At 41.1% G+C, this 19865-nt stretch overlaps 1 protein-coding gene across 1 annotated transcript in view; it reads right to left on the bottom strand.

Moving 5' to 3' along the window:
* Positions 1–760: 760 nt before the first annotated feature.
* Positions 761–19865, bottom strand: part of kdrl (kinase insert domain receptor like) — a 33423-nt gene continuing 14318 nt past the window's right edge. The window contains exons 11-30 of the mRNA XM_037261848.1: positions 19210–19321; positions 17408–17516; positions 15650–15931; positions 15361–15507; positions 14741–14869; positions 13989–14095; positions 13169–13301; positions 12988–13092; positions 11495–11608; positions 11164–11252; positions 10931–11081; positions 9920–10017; positions 9716–9838; positions 9475–9586; positions 8056–8155; positions 5093–5198; positions 3598–3722; positions 2934–3012; positions 2665–2768; positions 761–2585 (exon numbers count right to left, since the gene is read on the bottom strand). Of these exons, the coding sequence (XP_037117743.1) occupies positions 2402–2585; positions 2665–2768; positions 2934–3012; positions 3598–3722; positions 5093–5198; positions 8056–8155; positions 9475–9586; positions 9716–9838; positions 9920–10017; positions 10931–11081; positions 11164–11252; positions 11495–11608; positions 12988–13092; positions 13169–13301; positions 13989–14095; positions 14741–14869; positions 15361–15507; positions 15650–15931; positions 17408–17516; positions 19210–19321 (2509 nt within the window). The 3' untranslated portion in view covers positions 761–2401. The remainder of the gene's footprint in view (positions 2586–2664; positions 2769–2933; positions 3013–3597; positions 3723–5092; positions 5199–8055; positions 8156–9474; positions 9587–9715; positions 9839–9919; positions 10018–10930; positions 11082–11163; positions 11253–11494; positions 11609–12987; positions 13093–13168; positions 13302–13988; positions 14096–14740; positions 14870–15360; positions 15508–15649; positions 15932–17407; positions 17517–19209; positions 19322–19865) is intronic.

A 19865-nucleotide genomic window follows, 5' to 3' on the forward strand; every position in this document is an offset into this window, starting at 1 on the left:
AAATATACGTATTTGAAGGGTACCAATTATTTTTCTGCGTTTTGAGTCATTTCACAGGAATGCCGCTTTGGGGGATATTTTTCGAATGATAAGATTGGTTCAGTTGTGTGGATTTATTCTGAATTAATATATACTTGTAATCGGGACCAGACGCAAACATGTCTGTGGCCAGTGGAGGTAATCACACAATTTGATAGGATTGCAATCATGGCACACAATAGGGGTAAGGGTCTATACTTGATGTGCAGTTATGTAAACTTGAAATGTAATAAATGTCACAACTATTGCTTAACTAACATGATAGTGACTTTAGGGGCTGCACAATTAAACATTCCAAATTCGACCCAACCATCCAGAAAACGTTTGATTGTTTTAATGCTAAGTTAATTTAAGCAATTGTATAATTTGTTGACTGGCAATCCTCGGAAAACTATATTAGTCATTTTCCACTGATGATGTGAGTTCTGTGTCAAGTATGTCGAAAAACACAATACATTTTTCTCATTAAAATATTAATATTTTTATTTCATTTCATTTGTCGTGTAATTTTGTATGACTATACCAATATGTAATTTTTTGTCTTGATGATTTTTGCTGGATTCATTTCAGAACTCAGCTCATTTGTTGACTGGTATTCCCACGGACACCTATAGTTGTAAATTATAAATCCTTTCACAGATGAGATGTCCATTTTTAAAAATCAAATATGCAATAATGTAATTAAGTATGTCTTAAAATAAACAAAACCTGCCAGAAAGCATTGAAAGTATAAATATATAGATCTTTATTTATTTGCTTGATATGCTCAGCAACAGTGTTGGGAAACATAATAAAACTTGTTACACTACACGAATGAAGGTGAATGACAAACAAAGTACATGTTTTTTAACTGTTGCAGGTTACATACGTGTTAAAAATAAAATAAAAAAAGATTCCAGATCAGCTGCATCGACACGGACATTTTGGTCAACTGGAATTTTACAACATAGGTTGAATGAACACGGCTAATGAAGGAGTTAGCTGTTAATTGTACGACTTGTGAGTTACAATACAGTTGGATAAAATATACAATTAGAATATGAAAATATAAAGTATCAGTGCATCATCATTTCCTCGGCACATAACAATTCATCACTTTTAGATCTCTCTTGTTGGTTGTGCTAAGGTGGCCATGAAACAGTACACAATTGCTCCACGGTACTTTTATTCAACCCTTACCTACTGTTTACCTTCCTTATGACATTTTCAATACAAATAAATGAAAAACAATGAAAGATAGCCGCCCTGCAAGCGTTCGCTAACATGACAGCAACGATGAGGAGGAAACCCGCTGAATCCTGTTGGTCAACACAGCAGCTTAAACATCTGCATGGTGCATGTCAGCTTTGCTTGAACATCACTCCACACACGCTCGAGTTCAGAGTCGACAGTGTTTACAAGTGAAATAAATACCTACTTTGTGTTTGAAAAGAAATAACATAAGCTCCCTATAACATTTTAATCATGCTTCTATCTGTTGACTTATGGGTTCCTTCGGTTTACAATTCAAACAAAACTTGGATTCATTAGTGACAACCTGAGCAATTGGATATTTTGGTAAATATGTATAACACCATTAAACATGAGACATTTACATTACTACTTTAAAGCCAAAACATAAGCAGAGCTGCAATAAAACATTCAAAAAAACTATTGCTTTTTGCATATGCTTAGTTGTCTGTAAAGGAGAGGATGACAATGAATTCAGAACATGGAACAGTTCACTCAAAAGGTAAGCAGAGCTGCAATTGCAGTGTTGGAAAAGTTAACTTTTGGATGACCTGCATACAAATAGTTGAGTTGGCACCTTTGGCAGTCTTTGTACAGAGACATTAAAGTCAACAGGTAAGCTGGTCTGTGATAAAAATGTTCAAAAATAGACTTTTGAATGAAATACGCTGAAGCTTGCATACTTGCAGTTCGGCATCTGGGATTATAGTCAAATGTTTTTGTGGCAAACGAACTATGTTGAAGCAAAGTGAAGAGTTCACAGCTTTGTTGTTAGTGGCAAGAGAAATCAATTCTCATGGCGTTAGGAGCATTATTAAGACACTTGTGAACTGTTGTGAATTGTGGGGCAAACAAAAGCATCATGGTCTCCTTTCAAAACCTTTCATTTTTGACATGAGCTTAACATGAGGTGTGTCTCTTCCTCTTGCGTGTCGCTTGCTGGACCTTGTGGAGCTGTTTCACAGTAGAAAAGCCTGATATGGAGCCGGGTGAAATACCTGAGCCACATTTCACTTGGAACAAACGCCCGAGCCCCCCCGCAAAGTCAGCCCGGCTCGCCGAAGCAATTTGCCCGCCCGCCCATCGTTCAATTCACAGTTCACAGTTTGGCCGATGTTCTTGAGGCAAAAGCTTACACGGGCGGTGTGGAGTAGCGCACCACGTAGTTATAATCAGGTGGTGGGCTGTGACATTCCAGGTCGGCGTCCAACGCCGAGTCGTCTAGATTGAGGTCCAGAGGAGGAACGCTTGCCGGGTACCTGTCCTTGTCAGGCTCGCTTAGGACCGACTCTTTGCTCTTGCTCATCGCTTTCATACTGCAAACAACATGTCACATGTTACTCTCACGTGTGCGTGTGTGTGTGTGTTTGTTTGTGCGTTTGTGCGTGCACGTACGCCAGAGCAATAATGCTGAGCGGTCGTCCGGCCAGGGACTCCAGCTTCTTCAGAGTGTTCATGTTGTCGGACGAGAGGCCCATCCCGCTGTCACACTGCATGCCCTGATCAAAACACATACACACACGCAATATTATTTCACCCAAGGTTTGAAGGATGTTAAATGAGTTCTTCTTCAAAATGAAATCGTAAATCCACACGACTATTGGCTAGTCCGTCCGTCCGTCCATCCATCCATCCATCCATCCATCCATTTCCATCCTGCTCACCTGGTGAACGTAATCGTTGTCGCCATCCACAGTGACCTCGTCAAAGGTTTTGACGCTGGCCGGTCTGATTTTGATGTTCCTGACGCACAGAAAGATTTCCAGGAAAGGCCGTCTCAGTGTTTGCATATGTGGGAGCCAAGCGGCTATAAAACTGCTGGAACTTAATGACTAAGAGCAACAGCGTGTTGAATCTACGCCATCCCGGCCGCCAAGCGGCTAAAAGACCATCGGAATAATTCAGCTTTGGGTTCCATCTGTCATCGCCGCTTTTCATCACGTCGTCAGTAAAACATACTTTGAACATATGCAAAGGCCCGAGAGTTACAAGAAATATTACATGAACTATACATAAATCTATATAATTGCTGTATATAGTTTGGGGGAGAATGTCTGTCAGGACTCTGGAGAGAAAAAAAAAAAACGCCTTTCTCTGCATATGTTGCTCAGCACAATGTTCTCCTGGAGATGAATATGAAACACTCACAGAACACCATGCTAAAGTATCTGTTTGCATAAGTTTGATATTATAAATGTCAAGGAAGACTGCTGGATTGTCTCCTCGTCACACTTGTGAGAATTCAAATGGCAGAAGAAAAATTGCATTTGATTGAATTTTTGTAATTGCTTGACTCTCATTAATAGTCCCGCTCTTGACCTTGCTTACCAAGTGCCGCTCGAGTCGCGCTGCGAAACAGGCCGGGTGGGCGTTTCTTCTATCATCTTGTCGCCGTCAAGGTCTCCGACTTTGGCCAGCAGGGTGGTGTTGATGGGTATGTAGTGTTTCCCTCCCTAAATCGGTCACACACACACACAAAAAAAAAAAACATCTGGGACCCGTATTCATAAGCGATGCGCTGATCCAAACACACACACGCCGTGTGGAGAGCAGCCACAAAAAAAAGCCCGGTCATAGCTAGTAAATCAAACACACCGCTGACATTCACAAAGACTCCGGAAGGATTTCCAGCATCTCATATTCAACAAAAAACGGAACACCAGCATATTTTGTGACCCCAATGAAGAAGCACAACGTCAAACTTGGACTTGGCCTATTTTCGTTTAAAAACCCAGATAATAAAAAAAATTTCCTAATAAATTGGCGCTTTTCAGTGTTGGTTTGACGAATGTGTTTGTTTTTGTTAAGTATTCAGAAGATTCTCTGCTGTCATGCTGTTGGAATTCCTTGGTTTTCCTCTGAAGCGCTAATAAAAGGCTGATGGTGTCACGCTCATGCGCGCCAAGTGTTTGTACGCGATGAGTGTGACTTCCTCTTGTTGGCTACTGTGAGCCGACTTCGCTTCGAGCCACAGGACAAGGACAGGCCATGACCACTTCCTACTGCTTTCTGCCCTTTTGCAATTCGCTTTTGTGACGCCAAAATGGCGAGGCCGTGTCCTGTCACTCCGCACTCGTTTTGGGATTTCTTTGGAAAGTAATTTAAAACCAATTTCAAAATTTGAAAGCAAGTTTATACATTTTGATATAAATAAGTAAGAAAAAAAAACCTGCAAAAATCTGAAATGACATTAAATGTCTCAGTTAAATGCAAATTATAATGAAAACTAAATTATTGTAAACATCATAGTTTTGAATTATGTATGGTCAAGTTTGTACAGTGCAAATAATGTCAAACCTAATGTGCTATAAAAAGACGTTTGAATTATGTCAAACCTAATGTGCTATTAAAAGATGTTTGAATCAGTCACAAATGTTTAGTTTTATGATAAAACTAAATTTGATAAATTCCTGTTGACTTGTCAAAATTAAAATAAAACCCAACAATTAACATTTCTAAATTTACACGTGTAATTAATAAAAAAATCTTAAACAGAACATTGAATGTAAAAATAACATACAAATTACAATAAAAATGACAACCTTTATTTTAAAAAGTAAAACAAAAATAAATTTAGTCAGTGACTTAAGTCATTAAAAGTATCACATTGTGTCCCCACACAATTTGTCACATTTGCCTTTGTGTGTTTATTTATATTGATTTGTGTATCACCAACACAGCTATTCAGCCCAGTGCCATAAAACATAAAAAAACAATTCCAAACTGATTATTGTCTGAAATGAAAATTGGGTTGTTATGTTTAGTCCCCGTAAAGTGGGTCCTTCAGCTTTGTTTGGGCGTGTCATGTGTTGTTCTTATGTACCTGCTGCACGCTGGCCTGAAGCAGGTCTCCCAACTGTTCAACCAGCTCGGTGAAGGTGGGCCGCTCCTGTGCTTCCCCCTTCCAGCACTCCAACATGGTCTGATAGCTACAGGATACGGACACACACACATTCTTTGTTAAAAACATACATTAGGCTTGAGGTAATGTAACATGGGACTTCACAGTGCCAAAATATTTAGCATGTTCAAGTGCACAAATGTCAGGCTGTGTTTAGTCAGAGAGGCGCAACATCTGGTGCACCTCTAAGTAACCAAGTACAAATACTTGAAGACAGTTTTTCATGTTACCAGCTGTTGACGTTTTTTTTTTATTTTATTTTTTTAATGCAACAAACAGGCAAATGCACAACACAAAATAAATGGAGATGGAGAAGACGCGACGTAATAAACGGACAACTAAAGATAGGGGCGGAGTTCCTGATATCACTCACATGGCCACGCCCCTTAAAGCTGCATTTCAACACTAAGCTACGACTTCAAGGTTCTTTTATTGACCTATAAAACACCGCATGGCTTAGACCTAGTTGTGCCTTACGTTCCGTCCCGTAACCTCCGCTCGCAAAAGGCTAGTCTTGAAGTGACCTCGAGGGCCAAAAAGAAGTCCGTAGGGTCTAGAGCATTTTCTATTCGGGCTTCAGAGCTTTGGAATGCCCTACCGATAAATATCAGAACTTCTACCTCAGTAGAAACATTTAATTAGACACATTTTTTTATGCCATGGGCTTTAATCAACTTGTGGTGGCCGATTCGGCTGGAGTTTGTGTTCACTAGGTGACACCCAAACTGATTATGGCTGTCTGGATTTCTCGTCGACCAATCGGGACGAGGGATCTGCGGCGGATGACCACCCTTTTTTTTTTTTTTTTTTTTTAGATATGTCTAACATTGGTGGTTTGAGGGGGCTGAAGCACATTAGTGGCACAAAACATATGTTTTTTTTAACTTTTGTACATTTCACCCTTTAATGCTTAAAGACGTTAAGTCAGTATTTTTGTTTTTTCAAAACAAAAATCTGTACTTCTACTTAAGTAGATAGTAGGGATGGGCTCAAACTTTTCCCACCTTTCTGTCACCTTGAAACTGAATCTCCAATTATTTATTTTTGAAGTGCTCTGAGCTTTGGCGCCGTATGTCATGGTCTCGAGTCATGGGTGTGAGAAGCACATAGTTCTTGACGGCTCCGTGACGAGCCGTCAGCGTTCGGGGCCATGTGGGAAGACTCACAAAGTCCTTGTGTGAGGTTTGCTCCTTTCATGAAGGAATTTGGAGAGAAAAAAAGAACCCCCCTTCCCGAGCAACCTCCGTTTAAATGATCATCCGAGCCTCCGTTTGTGATCGGTATAGGTGACGGATCGTAATTGTGGTAAAAGTGCTCACACATACTTGTGTGAAAAAATAAAAAGACTGGCGCTCTGGTGAAAATGTGTTCAAATAGCTTTGCTAATGCTGTGAACTGCCCCCAAAAAAATCAAAATTGGTAAATGATAGATTGCTGAAAAAATAAACCTCCATTTTTTGCTATGCAATGCAATAATCACTGAATAACTAAATATTTGCTTGCCAGAATTTTACATAAGGGCAATTTGTTGTAAATTAGAAGGCCAATGATGTAATATGATGTAACACTAGATACGTTGTACATTTAGAATTTTCACAATCATGCCGGCCCATTGAGGGAAACTGATGTGACCCACGACAATAATTAGTTTGATACCCCTCGATGAATAAGGGAATCCTGATTTTACGATGAGAAATATCTTGCTTCAGTGACGTTCCACTCGTACCTCTTTTTTTGTGCTTCATTAAGATCTCAACCACTGTTAACTTCCCCACTCCTTAATTCCAACTGTTTGACTTCATCCGCTGAGGGTGAAAAAATAACGAGGCAATTTTGACAATGTGAGGAAGTAGAAATGTTGGCAGTAAAATTGATGACAAATCTCAAGTATTTTTTTTTTTTGATGACTGTTGCACCTCTCTCATTTCCTTTTGGTTCATAATGACTCAGTGTTAATCTGAAAACCAGATGTTGCGATATTGCAACTTCCTCCTCCTCCTGTGATACACTTGCTTTTGAAGGGGATTTTTCGACATTCTCGCCTTAACAGGTGGGATGTCAAACTCTAATGCAGACCACACAAAGAGGGAAGTTTTGACCCGCCGCCGCACAGTATGAAACAAACATATTTCCTGCGTGGAACACAACGATGAACAAAAGTGTCTCCGGTACGTACGGGGGTTGCATAGTCCATCAATCTTTGTGTTTTCCAAAGAAAACTTGTTTTTGATGCGCTATCAAAGCATCTACACGTAGCGGAAACTTTGATTGAAAATGAAAAGCTGATGTGCTGATGCAGACCGGCTGGTGCCGAATTTCTCCTCGCGCGTTCCCTCTTGATCGATGTGAGACCTGCAAGATGAAACCTGCTGATATCTTGATGAATGCGGTTCAAGTGCTTGAGGTTAATTCCGCTGCGTGTGTTTGTAGCCGTTCTCTGACAGCTTGAGCCGCAACCTCTTGCGACGTGGAAATAAAAATAAAAAAACCCCAACTGGGGCTGCCCTGAATTATCCTAACTGTACTCTGCTAAATTGATAAATAATGGCGGCATGGTGTGGCCTTTTACAGCAGGAAGACAACATTAGCCTCCATGTTCCAAACTCACCCGCAAGCAAACAAATCCCAAATTGTTCCAAAGATGTCACCTTCTGTAGTCATAAAAAACATTCCGTAATTTACAGCAAGACTTGAAATAGTTCCTTTTCACTCGATTTTCAAATTTGATTTCAAGCAAAATAGGCTATCGCCATTTCTTGGAATTTCGACAAAATTGTTAACCCCCTCCCAAGAAATTGGAGTTCCTGTGTTAAGAGGTTAAAGTCACTTAACTGTTTTACTTGTGTACCTCGTGATATGGTATGGCAACCAAAATGAACACTCACATTTCAGAAGAAGAGTATTCCGGGGCTCTCATCCTGGTGCCTTCTTTGAGTCTGCAGCAAAACTCCTCGTCGATTTGTACACCGGGGTACGGCGACGCGCCTACGTCAGGCGACGGCAACACAAAATACAATGTCATGGAAAATCATTTATTGAATATTGTAATCAGGCACCAGTCGACTTTTAGTTCTAGTAAGAAATTCAAGGCACTAGTAGGATGTGGAATGAATGCTTGAACAGCTTTCATCGTTTACTCATGACGTGATGATAGAGGTGGGAAGCAGAGCCAGAATTTTCTGTCAATAAAATTTGATGTGGCAGTCAAGTGAAATAATTGCCACTTTTGGCACAAAAACATTTACAGTAGTTACACTCTACAGTCAATAAATGTAAAATACATCAAGCTTACTCTTGAGTTGTTTTCCCTCACAAGTATCATCAATCAAAAGTAGCACTAGCAATTGATTTTCTTCCAAAATGCTAAGGCAAGAACTAAATATTCGAGCCCAGGTCCAGCAGTGAAACGTTTTCAGTCAAATAAATAAATGGCGGTCTTTTGGAACATCTCCAGGTCAATCCTCTGAGATATGTAACGTGTTATAGCTTTTTAAATGCATTAGACTGAAAGTGGTCCAAAGTCACCATCTCAACATTTTACACGGACCTGTCGCACAAGTTTAGATCCCCGGTGATAATGGGGAAAAAAAGAATGAAAAAAGAAACGTTTGTAGGGCACTTAGGAATTATTTTAGAAATCAATGTTTTTGTACATTTGAAAAACAACAGCCCAAATCTGAAGTAGAACGTGACCTACTTTTCACACACGTTCATTCAGAAGTCGGCGTTGCAATTAATTTGCTTAATGAAAACGAGCCGTCATCCATTAGCTTTTCTGTACACGCTCAGTCATCGCCTAAATGACACAAACGCCCTATTGTTGTTTTTCAAATTTATTTGTCAGGCTAACGCTAGCCAGATGTTTTATACTTTCTGTGAGGTTTTCTCGGCTTCCCATGGTGACATTTTAATGTGTAATATTTCAGGTTGAGTCCGCCTATAGAAAAGTTGCTGCAAAAGCAACACACAAAGTCCTCGCTGCGGTTTAACAGCAGGTGGTGGCTCATTTTGCATTGACAACATGATGGGGTTGCCTGGCAACGGCGTTTGGCGAGCACAATCAGAAGCACTGCTACATTTACAACTTCAATTTGAATATTTGTTGAGTAAAATGGAGCTAATTTACAGTCTTTATTTTGTAGCCTGTATGTGTTGTGTCATGTCAATGAAAACTATTCACTGTTTCCTTAACCAATCACATTCCAAATTGGGATCGCTGGCCCTTCAATCCTACACAGCTTTTTACGGAAGCCACCAAAATTGTGACTACAATCGAGCAATTGAAATGCAGTCAGGTTACCTACCCAAGGAGAAGATCTCCCACATGAGGACACCAAAGGACCACACGTCACTCTGAGTGGTGTAGATCTTGTCAAAAATGGCCTCGGGAGCCATCCACTTGAGCGGCAGCCGGGCCTGGCAAACGGGGAAATTAAGATTCCGATTCATTCACTATATTCTTGAAATGACGATATATTGCATTACAAGTTATTTGGTGATCTAAACGGGTGGATGTGGCAGATACCAAATGCACTACTGACTCACATCTCCTTTGCGCACATAGTCGGGGTCCTTGTAGATGTCTCTGGCCAGCCCAAAATCACAAATCTTCACCACGTTGTTCTCGGAGAGAAGGATGTTTCGAGCAGCCAGATCCCGATGGATGCACTAAGCGGCACGCAGAAAGAGAAAAAGTTTGGAGGCAATTCAGCAATTCAACTTGAAAGCGCCATCAGTGATTTGGAATACCTTGCGAGAGGCCAAAAACTCCATGCCCTTTGCAACTTGGAAGCTGTAGCAAATCAAATCTTCTAAAGTCAAAACTCGCTTGTATAAATCCTCAGATTCTGTAAAACAAATGAGAAGAGGAAATAGTCATCCAGTGAAAGACATTTTGCCGTCTGTCATGTATTGCAATGAAACCAATTATTCCTATCTGGGAAATATTGTCCAAATATTTGTGTTTTAGCAGTGCCTGTCCTCTTCAGGACACCATTTATAAACGGGAGGAATAATTCACAATGGCTCAGGTGAATTATCCGTTCAGGGTTGGAGGGTGAAGGTCGGGGGTCCGGAGAGCCACTCAAGAGGAGTCCCACCTGGGTAAACAGCTAATCGGACCAAAATAACACCTTCGGAACAACATGTCTGACGTGCTCAGCCGAGAGAGAGGGAGAGAGAGAGTCAGAACAGAAAACAAAGCCGCCTCCAGACCCAGTGGGGTGACGGCGGCTGCCTGCTGGACTGATTGTACCACCGAACAGGAGGAGGAAACATCCCATCGGACAGAGAGCGCCGAACAATCTGAGGGGGAGTGCTTGTGCCTCAGTGGGAGGGCTGCAAAAGCGGCGTGGGAGGAAGCTGAAGTTGGGGGTCAAGGGTGAGGGGGGGATATGTTTTGCTGGACGCTGTAAAAAGCTTTGCTCTGACTAACCAATCAGAGTGCACAGAAATACTGACATCACTCTATTTTAACCAACTAGACTTTCAGTTTGGCTTCTTTTTTGACGTTTAAATTCCAGCAGTCAAATTGAGATATCAACAGAGAGGCTAAAATTTGATTGGAAAAAAACCAAAATTAACATGCTTATGAATGAAACGTAGTCGATTGTTGAGGAAAATGAAGACAATTGCTTGGTACAAATATTACAAATTTGGCTGTGAATGTAGGTCAGTGTTTAGTAGCAGCAGCAGGAAGGTGGAGGCTACACAGGAAGACCAAACAGAAACAGAAGAGTGGACATGGGGAGCAGCCTCTACCTTCTTCCTCTTCTTCTGAGTCACAGTAGCTTTTATCTTCAATGAAACCGGAGCTGGCCGAGCTTCCCGTGCTGGCCACGCTCTCCAGACGGCGTTTCATCAATTCGCTCAGCTCGCTCGCCGTCCCCGACGACACCTTGCCGTCCTGACTCTGAAGGCAAAAGGCACGCCGTGCTGAAGGAGACGCTACCGCTTAAGCTGTGAAGTCTTGTGCAAGAAAGTTGGAGACCCACCTTGTAAACCACAAAGTCATCTCTCTTGCTTCTTAAATAGTTGGACAAATTGCCGTATTTGCAGAACTCCACGATCATCATCAAGGGCCCTGTTTGCACAATGAAGCAGTCAACCAACACCTACGCTAATTTCCCTTAGCCTGTACATGTCGTTTCACTTATGATGTTAGCATTAAGCTAGCTGACAACTTGGGAGGTGGTTAGAGGTGTACTCATTTTTGCTGTCTGGACATTAATGACTTCAAGCTGAGTTGTTTTGAGGGCATAGTAAATTTGGCTGTTATGAGTGGCCACCTTGGTGTAATGTCAAAGAGCAATGGCAGAGGCTGACCTCCAGGCTTGGTGCAAGCGCCCAGCAGGTTGACCACATTGAGGTGGTGGCCGATGTGAATCAGGATCTTGAGCTCCGACATCAGGGCTTTGCGTTCGTTGGACGTCGCGCCGCCTGGGGGAAAGCAGGTTCAACAGTTCTATTGTTTCTGCTCCTTTCAATCAAGTTTTACATAATATGGAATGGATAGAAAGACCTCATCATTTGTTACAAGTGGCGTCCTTTTGTTACATAGTTGTGCTACTATTGCGGCATTGTAGTTTTGCTTTAAGGTTTGAAGTTATGGGAAAAAAATACTATCAAGCCAAAGTCATATTACTAGTTTGCTGAATTGTTGTTCTTGAGAGGACAAAGAGTCCACAAGAACACGGACTATGAAAAATAACTTCTTAAATGGCTTTCAGTCTGTTTCAGATATATAGTAGTGAAGTCGGCATCTGATTCAAAACACAAGACGTTATCGTTTTCGGAACACCGGCTGAGTTTGGAATTTAATATCGCGCGTTCATTAAACATAATGCCAAAAGGCGGATAAGCTTGGTGGAGTGAGGATTTTGATTTTTGGAGTGTTTTATATCGCTTGGTCTTCCCAGAAGTTTATGAGCCTCGCAGTTCTCACTCGTGCGCCAAATCGAGTCAATCTGCTGGTTTCAATTAAAGTTGACCTACGAGTCAATTTAAAAAGCCAGCGAGAGCGCCTTTTATTTCTGCAACGTGATTAATTCCACAACAGCCGCTACATTTGTCACGCAGGCCTATTTATTAAATTTCTTATCTTTGCTGATAAATGACGTGTTCATCTCACAATAGCGACGATTAATGCAAAGGGTCTTCTCTAAATTTAAACAGTGGTGCATATAAATTTAAAATTTGACATTTTGTGGACTAATAAAAACAATTTGGGCTCAAAATGATGTCACATTTTAGTGAAATATGTAAAAACTGCAAAAGTGTAAAACTCCCGTTTATTCAAAATTTTATTGTTGATTTTTTTTTTTTTGGTGTTGTCTTTTCAGTCGCGGTTAGTGGTCAGTCTCTATGTCATCCGAATCTAGGGCTCGCTATTTATTTGGACACCAGGAACCCTCGATGGAATTGTTTTCCAAAGAGCCGCTCATGATATTAATGCCAAGTGAAGAAAATTACTTTATGTACGCCTAAATACTGGTTAAAGAAATTGTGATATGAAGAAATAATTTCAAATGTTTTTGCACAACCCGATTTGAGAGTCACAATATAAAATCTCTTCATGAATGACAAATATTCCTAACCACACTTGGTAAAAACCCCAATTTGTTTTGAAGTGTACGACAGAACCCCATCTAGATCCTAACGGTCCACCCATGTGAGGTTAATGCAAGCCGAGCCCCCGAGTTGAACCTGAGGGGCCATCGGGGTTCGTGTGTTATGTGAACAAGAATTCCTAGCAACACTCTGCAGTATTTCCCCACCCGTGGCGTCCTATTAAGACAAATGAATGAAAATGTCCAAACCTTTCAGCATCTTGACTGCAACAGTCTTGCAGGTGGAAAGTTTGTCAATCCCAAAGGCGGAAGCCTCCACCACTTTTCCAAAAGCGCCGTGGCCGAGAGTTTTGCCTGGGAAAGGCAGAAGGGTTAGCTGTTCACATTAAGTGATGTTGAATGATAAATTTTTTTTCAAAATTTCACTCACCTAATCTTAAACGGTCACGAGGAAACTCCCATTTGCTGCTATCGTACTGGAGGAGATCGTTCTGTTCATCCAGAGGACACTCGTCGGGGTCAATGATGATGGATGGACCCATTTTGTAGTGTGCGGGCTGTTGCTGTGTGAGACAGAGTGAACGAAAATGTTATGTTGGCATAAAAAAAATATTTATACTTTGTTGAACTATGCCAATGTTTCTCAAACATGTGCTACTCACTTTTGAGGTCCTTGAAAGAACAACGCAGTTGTATTGAACTTTTTAGTAAATTTTTTTTGTGAACACTGCCCAGCGACAGGCAACCTAAATGCTAGCATTAGCCTACTGGGAAACATGACTGCAGTGCTTGCTTACAAGAGATATTATAAATATTGTGAGGGGATTTATTTTTTTACGTGTGACACATGGTTGTATGAACAAGTCTTCTGCCGTTGACCTCTTTTAATCAATCAGAATGTTTGTGGCACAAGTAAACTACCTCGGCTAAAAAAACCTACAAATATGTCATGTATACATCAGGTGGGACTGGGGTGTGAAGCATTTAAAGAAACCGCACCAAAACGGTTTGCTCTGAGCCGCTCTTCGGACAAGTATAAAAGTATCCAAACGAGGAATTCAGACCAAAATCATCGCTGTTCCTCTGTATATCGACCACATATAGAGTGATACATGTGCTTAGTTATTTTTTAGCTTCCTTTGAGAACAACTACGCTACCACACATTTGACATGTTTAGAAAACCACCATTATAAAAATCACACCACCAAACAAAAATGTCACAAAAAGTTGGATCTCTGCAGCATCTTACCTTTCTCAGCTTGCGGATGAAGAGGATGAGCATGAGCCAAAGGAAGGTGGCGACGGCTCCGGTGCACACCAGAATTATAACCTCCACGTTCGGCCTCCCTTCCTCCCCTGTAGAGAGCGAGCGAGACAACAATTCAGCCACTGACAACGTGAGTGGGCAAACTTCATATTTTTCCTTGTGAAAATATTCATGATGATTCATTAGTGGGTCAACATCACAGAAAAGGTTGGGTGTCAACTGGTACTTACATTTTAGGACATATCGATAGATTTGACTGCTTGGAATAAGACAATATTTTTTCCTCTTATACTGTATTTGATTTAGGAATTTTAGGAAAACTATTTTTCGCAAGCAAGGATCCATTAGATGTAATCTATACCATTCATGATACATGGCAAGGATGTAACCCCCAGATTTTATTCCGGCAATAAAACTTTCAGTATTTCTTCTGTGAAATGAAAAATGGAGTCAGCTCATTTTCATTGCCACTGGCTCAAGTCATCAGTGCAATTGTGTTTATCAAAAATGCAAACAATAGCCTCAAACGAACGACACTTGGATGACACGTAATTTAAGATACACATCGGTTACTGTAAACATCATGTGGACAGTTGTGAAACCAGACGAAGGCCCCCTTTTCACTTTTCGTGAATAAATAATCACAAGTGTCCTTGCAGCCGTCGAGCTGTCAAATTCTCAATGCCGTCATTAGCGGAACTCTAAACACTTTCCACAGGTCACGTAAATCTTACCGAGCACGGTGACCGAAGCGCTGGTCTTGCTGACACCTTCGCTGTTACTGGCCACGCACTCGTAGAGACCCTCGTCGTCCTTCTTCACCCTGTCGATGGTGAGCTTGCCGTCCCTCCCCAAAGAGATTCCTGCAAGCAGGCGGGAAATGAGTTAGCAGAACTGCTTATTAAAAAAAAGAAAACGGTGTTAAGTCCTTTTCATCAGGTGCTTGAGCTTGTAAAAGCGTGGTCCCTAATAACAAATGCTTGACTTTTGAGATGGCATATTTTCATACCATTATCAAATGTGAATAGGTGTTTATCATATGTGGTCACTTGTTGTTGGGCAGAATTTACAGGGCTGGATCCTAACTGCCCCATAACCAATAAAATAAAATAAAACTGTCACGCCAGCCATTTCGCCTTAGGGGAATACTAAATTAGGGGATACGGAATAAATATTTTTGCAATTGAATGAATGCTTTGTTTTAAGTATCAAAAAGGTTTTAGGACCAAATTGTGTACAAATGTGCACGCCGTCACTAAGTCAATATTGGTGCTGTTCACATGGTACTGTACATAGCATGTCTAAAAAAAAAAGGCAATTTAATATAGTAACAAGGTAGCATGACATCATTTACCTGGGCCTTCCTCAAGTAGAACGCTATTTTTGTACCACGTGATGTTGGGCTGAGGGACCCCCTGCGCCAGGCAGGTCAGCCTCAGAGTGTTGCTGCTGTTCACGTCCCGATCGGTGAGATTTTGACTTAGCCACGGCTGCGTTCTCGCTGAATGACACAAAAACACACTTTGAATTACAAAACTGCACGACTATACTATGACTGTTACTCCTTTAAAATATTTGGATGACGGACATGGACAAAAAAGTAGTATAGGGAGTGAATATCCAAAGGCTTTCGTACTACTTACCGATGACATTCAAAGTAGCCGACTTGACTTCCATCTTATTTTGCATCTTGAAGGCTCGACACTTGTAACCCGTCACACTGTTTTTGCTGACGTTTCGCAAACTGAGAGAAATGGCGATTGAGTAGCGGTCGAGCTTCAGACGAGACACGTTTGAGATGACGTTTCGATTCCGGGAATCCAGCCACTGCAGGTCCGTGTAGAGATAACGGGAAGCCCGACAGCTCAAAGTGATGTCGTCCCTCTCCAAAGCCGACTGAGGCTGGATGGAAATGGCTTGGTGATCTGGGTGGGACAAAGAAGGATGATGGTTTGGTTTGGTTGAACATTTTGGTGTTTAAAATTTCTCTTTTGCTTCGTGTCAATTTTACAGTTATCTTAATCTGGGAGTGACAAAAACTTGAAGCAAGCACGCTGTACTTCTTCTTTGAAGAACAGTGGTGTGTAAAAGTCTTTTTTTTTTGTGCCCTCAAACAGATATCATCTTTCAGATCAGAAGAGCAGCTGTAAACGGGGGTTTTCTATATTAGCAATGCCATGTCAGCATTTTTTGGTCTGTGCGAATAAAACCTTTTCCAGCCAAATTCAACTAGCACAACACATTTGGCGCAATCTGCACACATCATTCCATTCATGCATTTGAAAATCAGCGTCCCTGCTGAGTAAGGATGCATTTTATATTATTTTTTTGGTATGTTATAAGAATATTTATTATAAATACATTCATCCGGATGTTCGTGGCCCAGCTGTGTATTGTTGTATTCAGTTTTGTATCATTTGGATGCCTTTTTGAAAAACTATAAATTGATAGTGGTGGTCATAAAAGGCGCATAAGGCCCAGGTACTAAATTGCCGTCCCGGCCAGTGTTGAAGAGGCAGAGCAGGGACAGGAATGTCAAATGTGAGTTATTTCCTGTTTCATCATCGATAATTGGAAGCACGTTGGCGCACGACGGCGTCGCTGATGGTGCCGCAGCAGTCGACCAATTGCAGGGAAGCTGAGCGCGGGCCCCAGGGGGACCAGACTGTGCTTGTTTATTCACATCGCTGGGAAGCATTCTGTGTTCCGTAACAGAAGACAGCTGTTGTTACAATTCTGTCCTCTTTTTTTTTTTTTAAGCGGCATTCCACCATCCTTCATCTTCCCCACCTCTGGACCAGCGTTGAATTCCTCTTGGGAATGCTCCCATACTGGGGTCTAATAATTTGTGGGGTTTCAGCCATTTCCCCCAAAATTTCAATTGGCATTTTCTCTTGCTCTCTCTTTCCTTTGCTATTGCTCTCTTTTTTTCTCTCTTTCGCTCTTTCTTTTTTTTTTATGTTGCCAATTTGAGTTTACGTTGCTCCACCAGTTCTGCAATTGATTAGTCAATGTGGGAACATTTGGAAATGCTCAGATGCATATAAAATGCAAATTCTCATAGCGGAGGCCTTCGAAGATAAAAAGAGAAAAAGAATGACCGTCTTGCACTGCAAAGAATGCAGTTATTCATAGCTGATTTTTTTTTTTTTAATGTGACATGATGGCTCAGCATGGATGTGCCTCGCTTACACCCTGAAGCTGGAACGTGGTTTCAATGAATGCCCCCCCCCCTCTGGTGTTCTTTATTGCACAATGTACACTCAGCAAGCTCATCGCAGTATCATAGAATTACTTCTCTGCAATATTGTACACTAAAATCATCTGGTATCCATTCCGTACTATTTTTTGCAGAGGCATATTCACGAAATTAAGACATCTGAGAGCGACCGACCACTTACCGCTAACAAAGAAAGGGAAGGAATGGATGCTTTTGCCCTCTTCATTCTGGGCCAAACAGGAGTAATTTCCCGACACAAAGGCTTTTCCAATTACCAGGGTGCTCAAAGTCTGAATGGAACAAAGCAATTAGAGTTAAGGGGGGAAAAAAGCCTTTTCAATTTAGTATTAACAGTGGGCACAAAAGTAAGTTGTTCTTTTTTTAATCGTCAGTCTTGTAGGATTAAGGCTGAATATAATATAATAATAATTATTATTATTATGACTAATAAATAGATTGATCCAAAATCCCTCAAACACTAACAAGGATTTCTGTTACATCCAATATGATGTAAGCCAAGCGCAAAAAGCAGTCTGCATCTCACTGCATTGTAGTCTGAGTGGTGAGCCCACCAGACTTCCTCTTTTCCCTCGCTGGCCTTCTCGGGGAAGCGGCTCGCCTCGGAGGCCCCCCACCCCGTCGCGACCGGCGTCTAATTCACGGGTCGACACAATTTATGTGGAGTGACAGAAAGGAATTCGCCAGCAAATCCCTCGTCTTTTAAACTAGCGCTTGTTATCATTGACCCTTAGTCGTCACCCTCATAAAGCAAGCGCTTTCGGCCGCAGGTACTTGTAAACAAATGGGGCTCCGCTATTTATGACGGCTGCGTATTAGAAGGGATGCCCTGTGAAAATGGCAACATTTACAGTTACTAGCCTTGTTAAAAAAAAAAAGACAAAAAAAGGTATTCAAATTTTCATCCACATTAAGACAAAGTCAACAAGGCTGTAATTTCAGGAGTGAGGAAAAAAATAATAATGATTCTTTCTAGTTTGAGGAATTTGTGCCCAAGTTGGACTCTGTCAAGTTTATTCTAGGGAAAGCCCCAAGCGATGCGGTCAAATCTGTTCTTGATTATGTTTGAGGTGGACGCAAACAGGAGTTGGGTCGTTTTTTTCTCTCTCGTTTGGGAATTAGTGAGGTTTTTTAAATGACATTACAGCCTGAGGGGATACAGTCTTTTGTTTCACTCACTATCTTGTTTGAATTTTTCCCACATTTCTATAAATACGTGAACTGTATGCACACATACAAGTGAGTATAAACGTTCGCGCTTATTATGTAAATAATCTTTTACCCAACAAGGTTTTTGTTTATATAGGACAGTATATCACTTAAGTAGTTTCTTCGCTATGTGGCATTAATTTACTATTAGCATAAATGCTATGTGGCTATATTTAGTTATATTTATTGGAAAAAAAAAAGTATTCTGAAAAAATTACAATAAGCAAATGTCCTAGATTCAGTTTAACTATCATTATTTTTTTATTCATGTCTATTTGCAATTTTTTTTCCAGATCTCCAAAGCACATTCCTATTTGGAAAATCCCATTTGTGCTTGTATAACAATTCAGTCGTTTAAAAACTATTTAAGATTTTTCAGATGAACTTGTATCACATATCTTCTGGCCACTTCTTCCAAAAGTAATAAAAATAATTCCAAGTCCATAAATGAAGAGGTATTTTTTATTTATTTATTATTATTATTTTTAGGGTCTGCCATGAATGCGCCTTTTCATGTGTTTTGGTCAGAGTTGCTCTTGTAAGAGTTACGTGTCACATTCATTGGACGCGAATTGGGAAAGATTTATTCATTTCAGATGAGGAATATGACTTTAATCTACTCCTCGTGGAAAAATTCCGCTCAAATCTGTCCTTGCCATTGAATATCGTCTTGATATTGGCCAGTCGCAGTCCTAATAAAAATCATGCAGTCACCAATTTTTCAAATGGAACAACAAACATGTGACAAAGCCATACCTTGTTTTTTCCTTGAACCACTTTAGGTTTGGTACTTAGACTTTCAATCCAGTTGCTGGCGCTTCTCTTTTCCATAACGTTGACCACCGTTGGCTCGGAGTAAATGACGCATCTGCGAGAGAGAGAGAGAGAGAGAGAGAGAGAGGCAGCAATGGTCGTAAAAGCGGCTATCATGTCACATTGCAAGTATGAAGAAAAACAAATGTACATGTGTTAAACCTTAAACGATATAACATGTATTTGTATTAAACGCTTGCCCAGATGGAATGAATTCTACGCGAGCGGTTTTGCGATTGTATTTCATTATAATAGCCTCACAGCTGTCACCACACGGAGACTACGCAGAGAGAGTGCAGTCTTGTCCTATTGAGCATCATTTCCTTGATATCCATCTTAAGGTCCACGTACTACTGACCCACTAGTAGGTTCATTATCAAAAAAACGGAAGGAACGCTCATGCAGCTTTTCTACCGACAAAATAGCTTTGATTCGCCGGCCCACCGATCCGTCGGCCCACCGATCCGTCGACTCCCCCCACCCGCCATGCGAAAGCCTTCGCCGCATGCAGTGGCAAACAATCAAGCTGATGAGACGAGAGGCTGAGGAGGAAACGACCGGAGCGACAGGAAGGGCCTGGCTGTGCGTCACCTCCAACA

Source organism: Syngnathus acus, chromosome 10, assembly GCF_901709675.1.
Source record: "Syngnathus acus chromosome 10, fSynAcu1.2, whole genome shotgun sequence".
Lineage (NCBI taxonomy): Eukaryota > Metazoa > Chordata > Actinopteri > Syngnathiformes > Syngnathidae > Syngnathus > Syngnathus acus.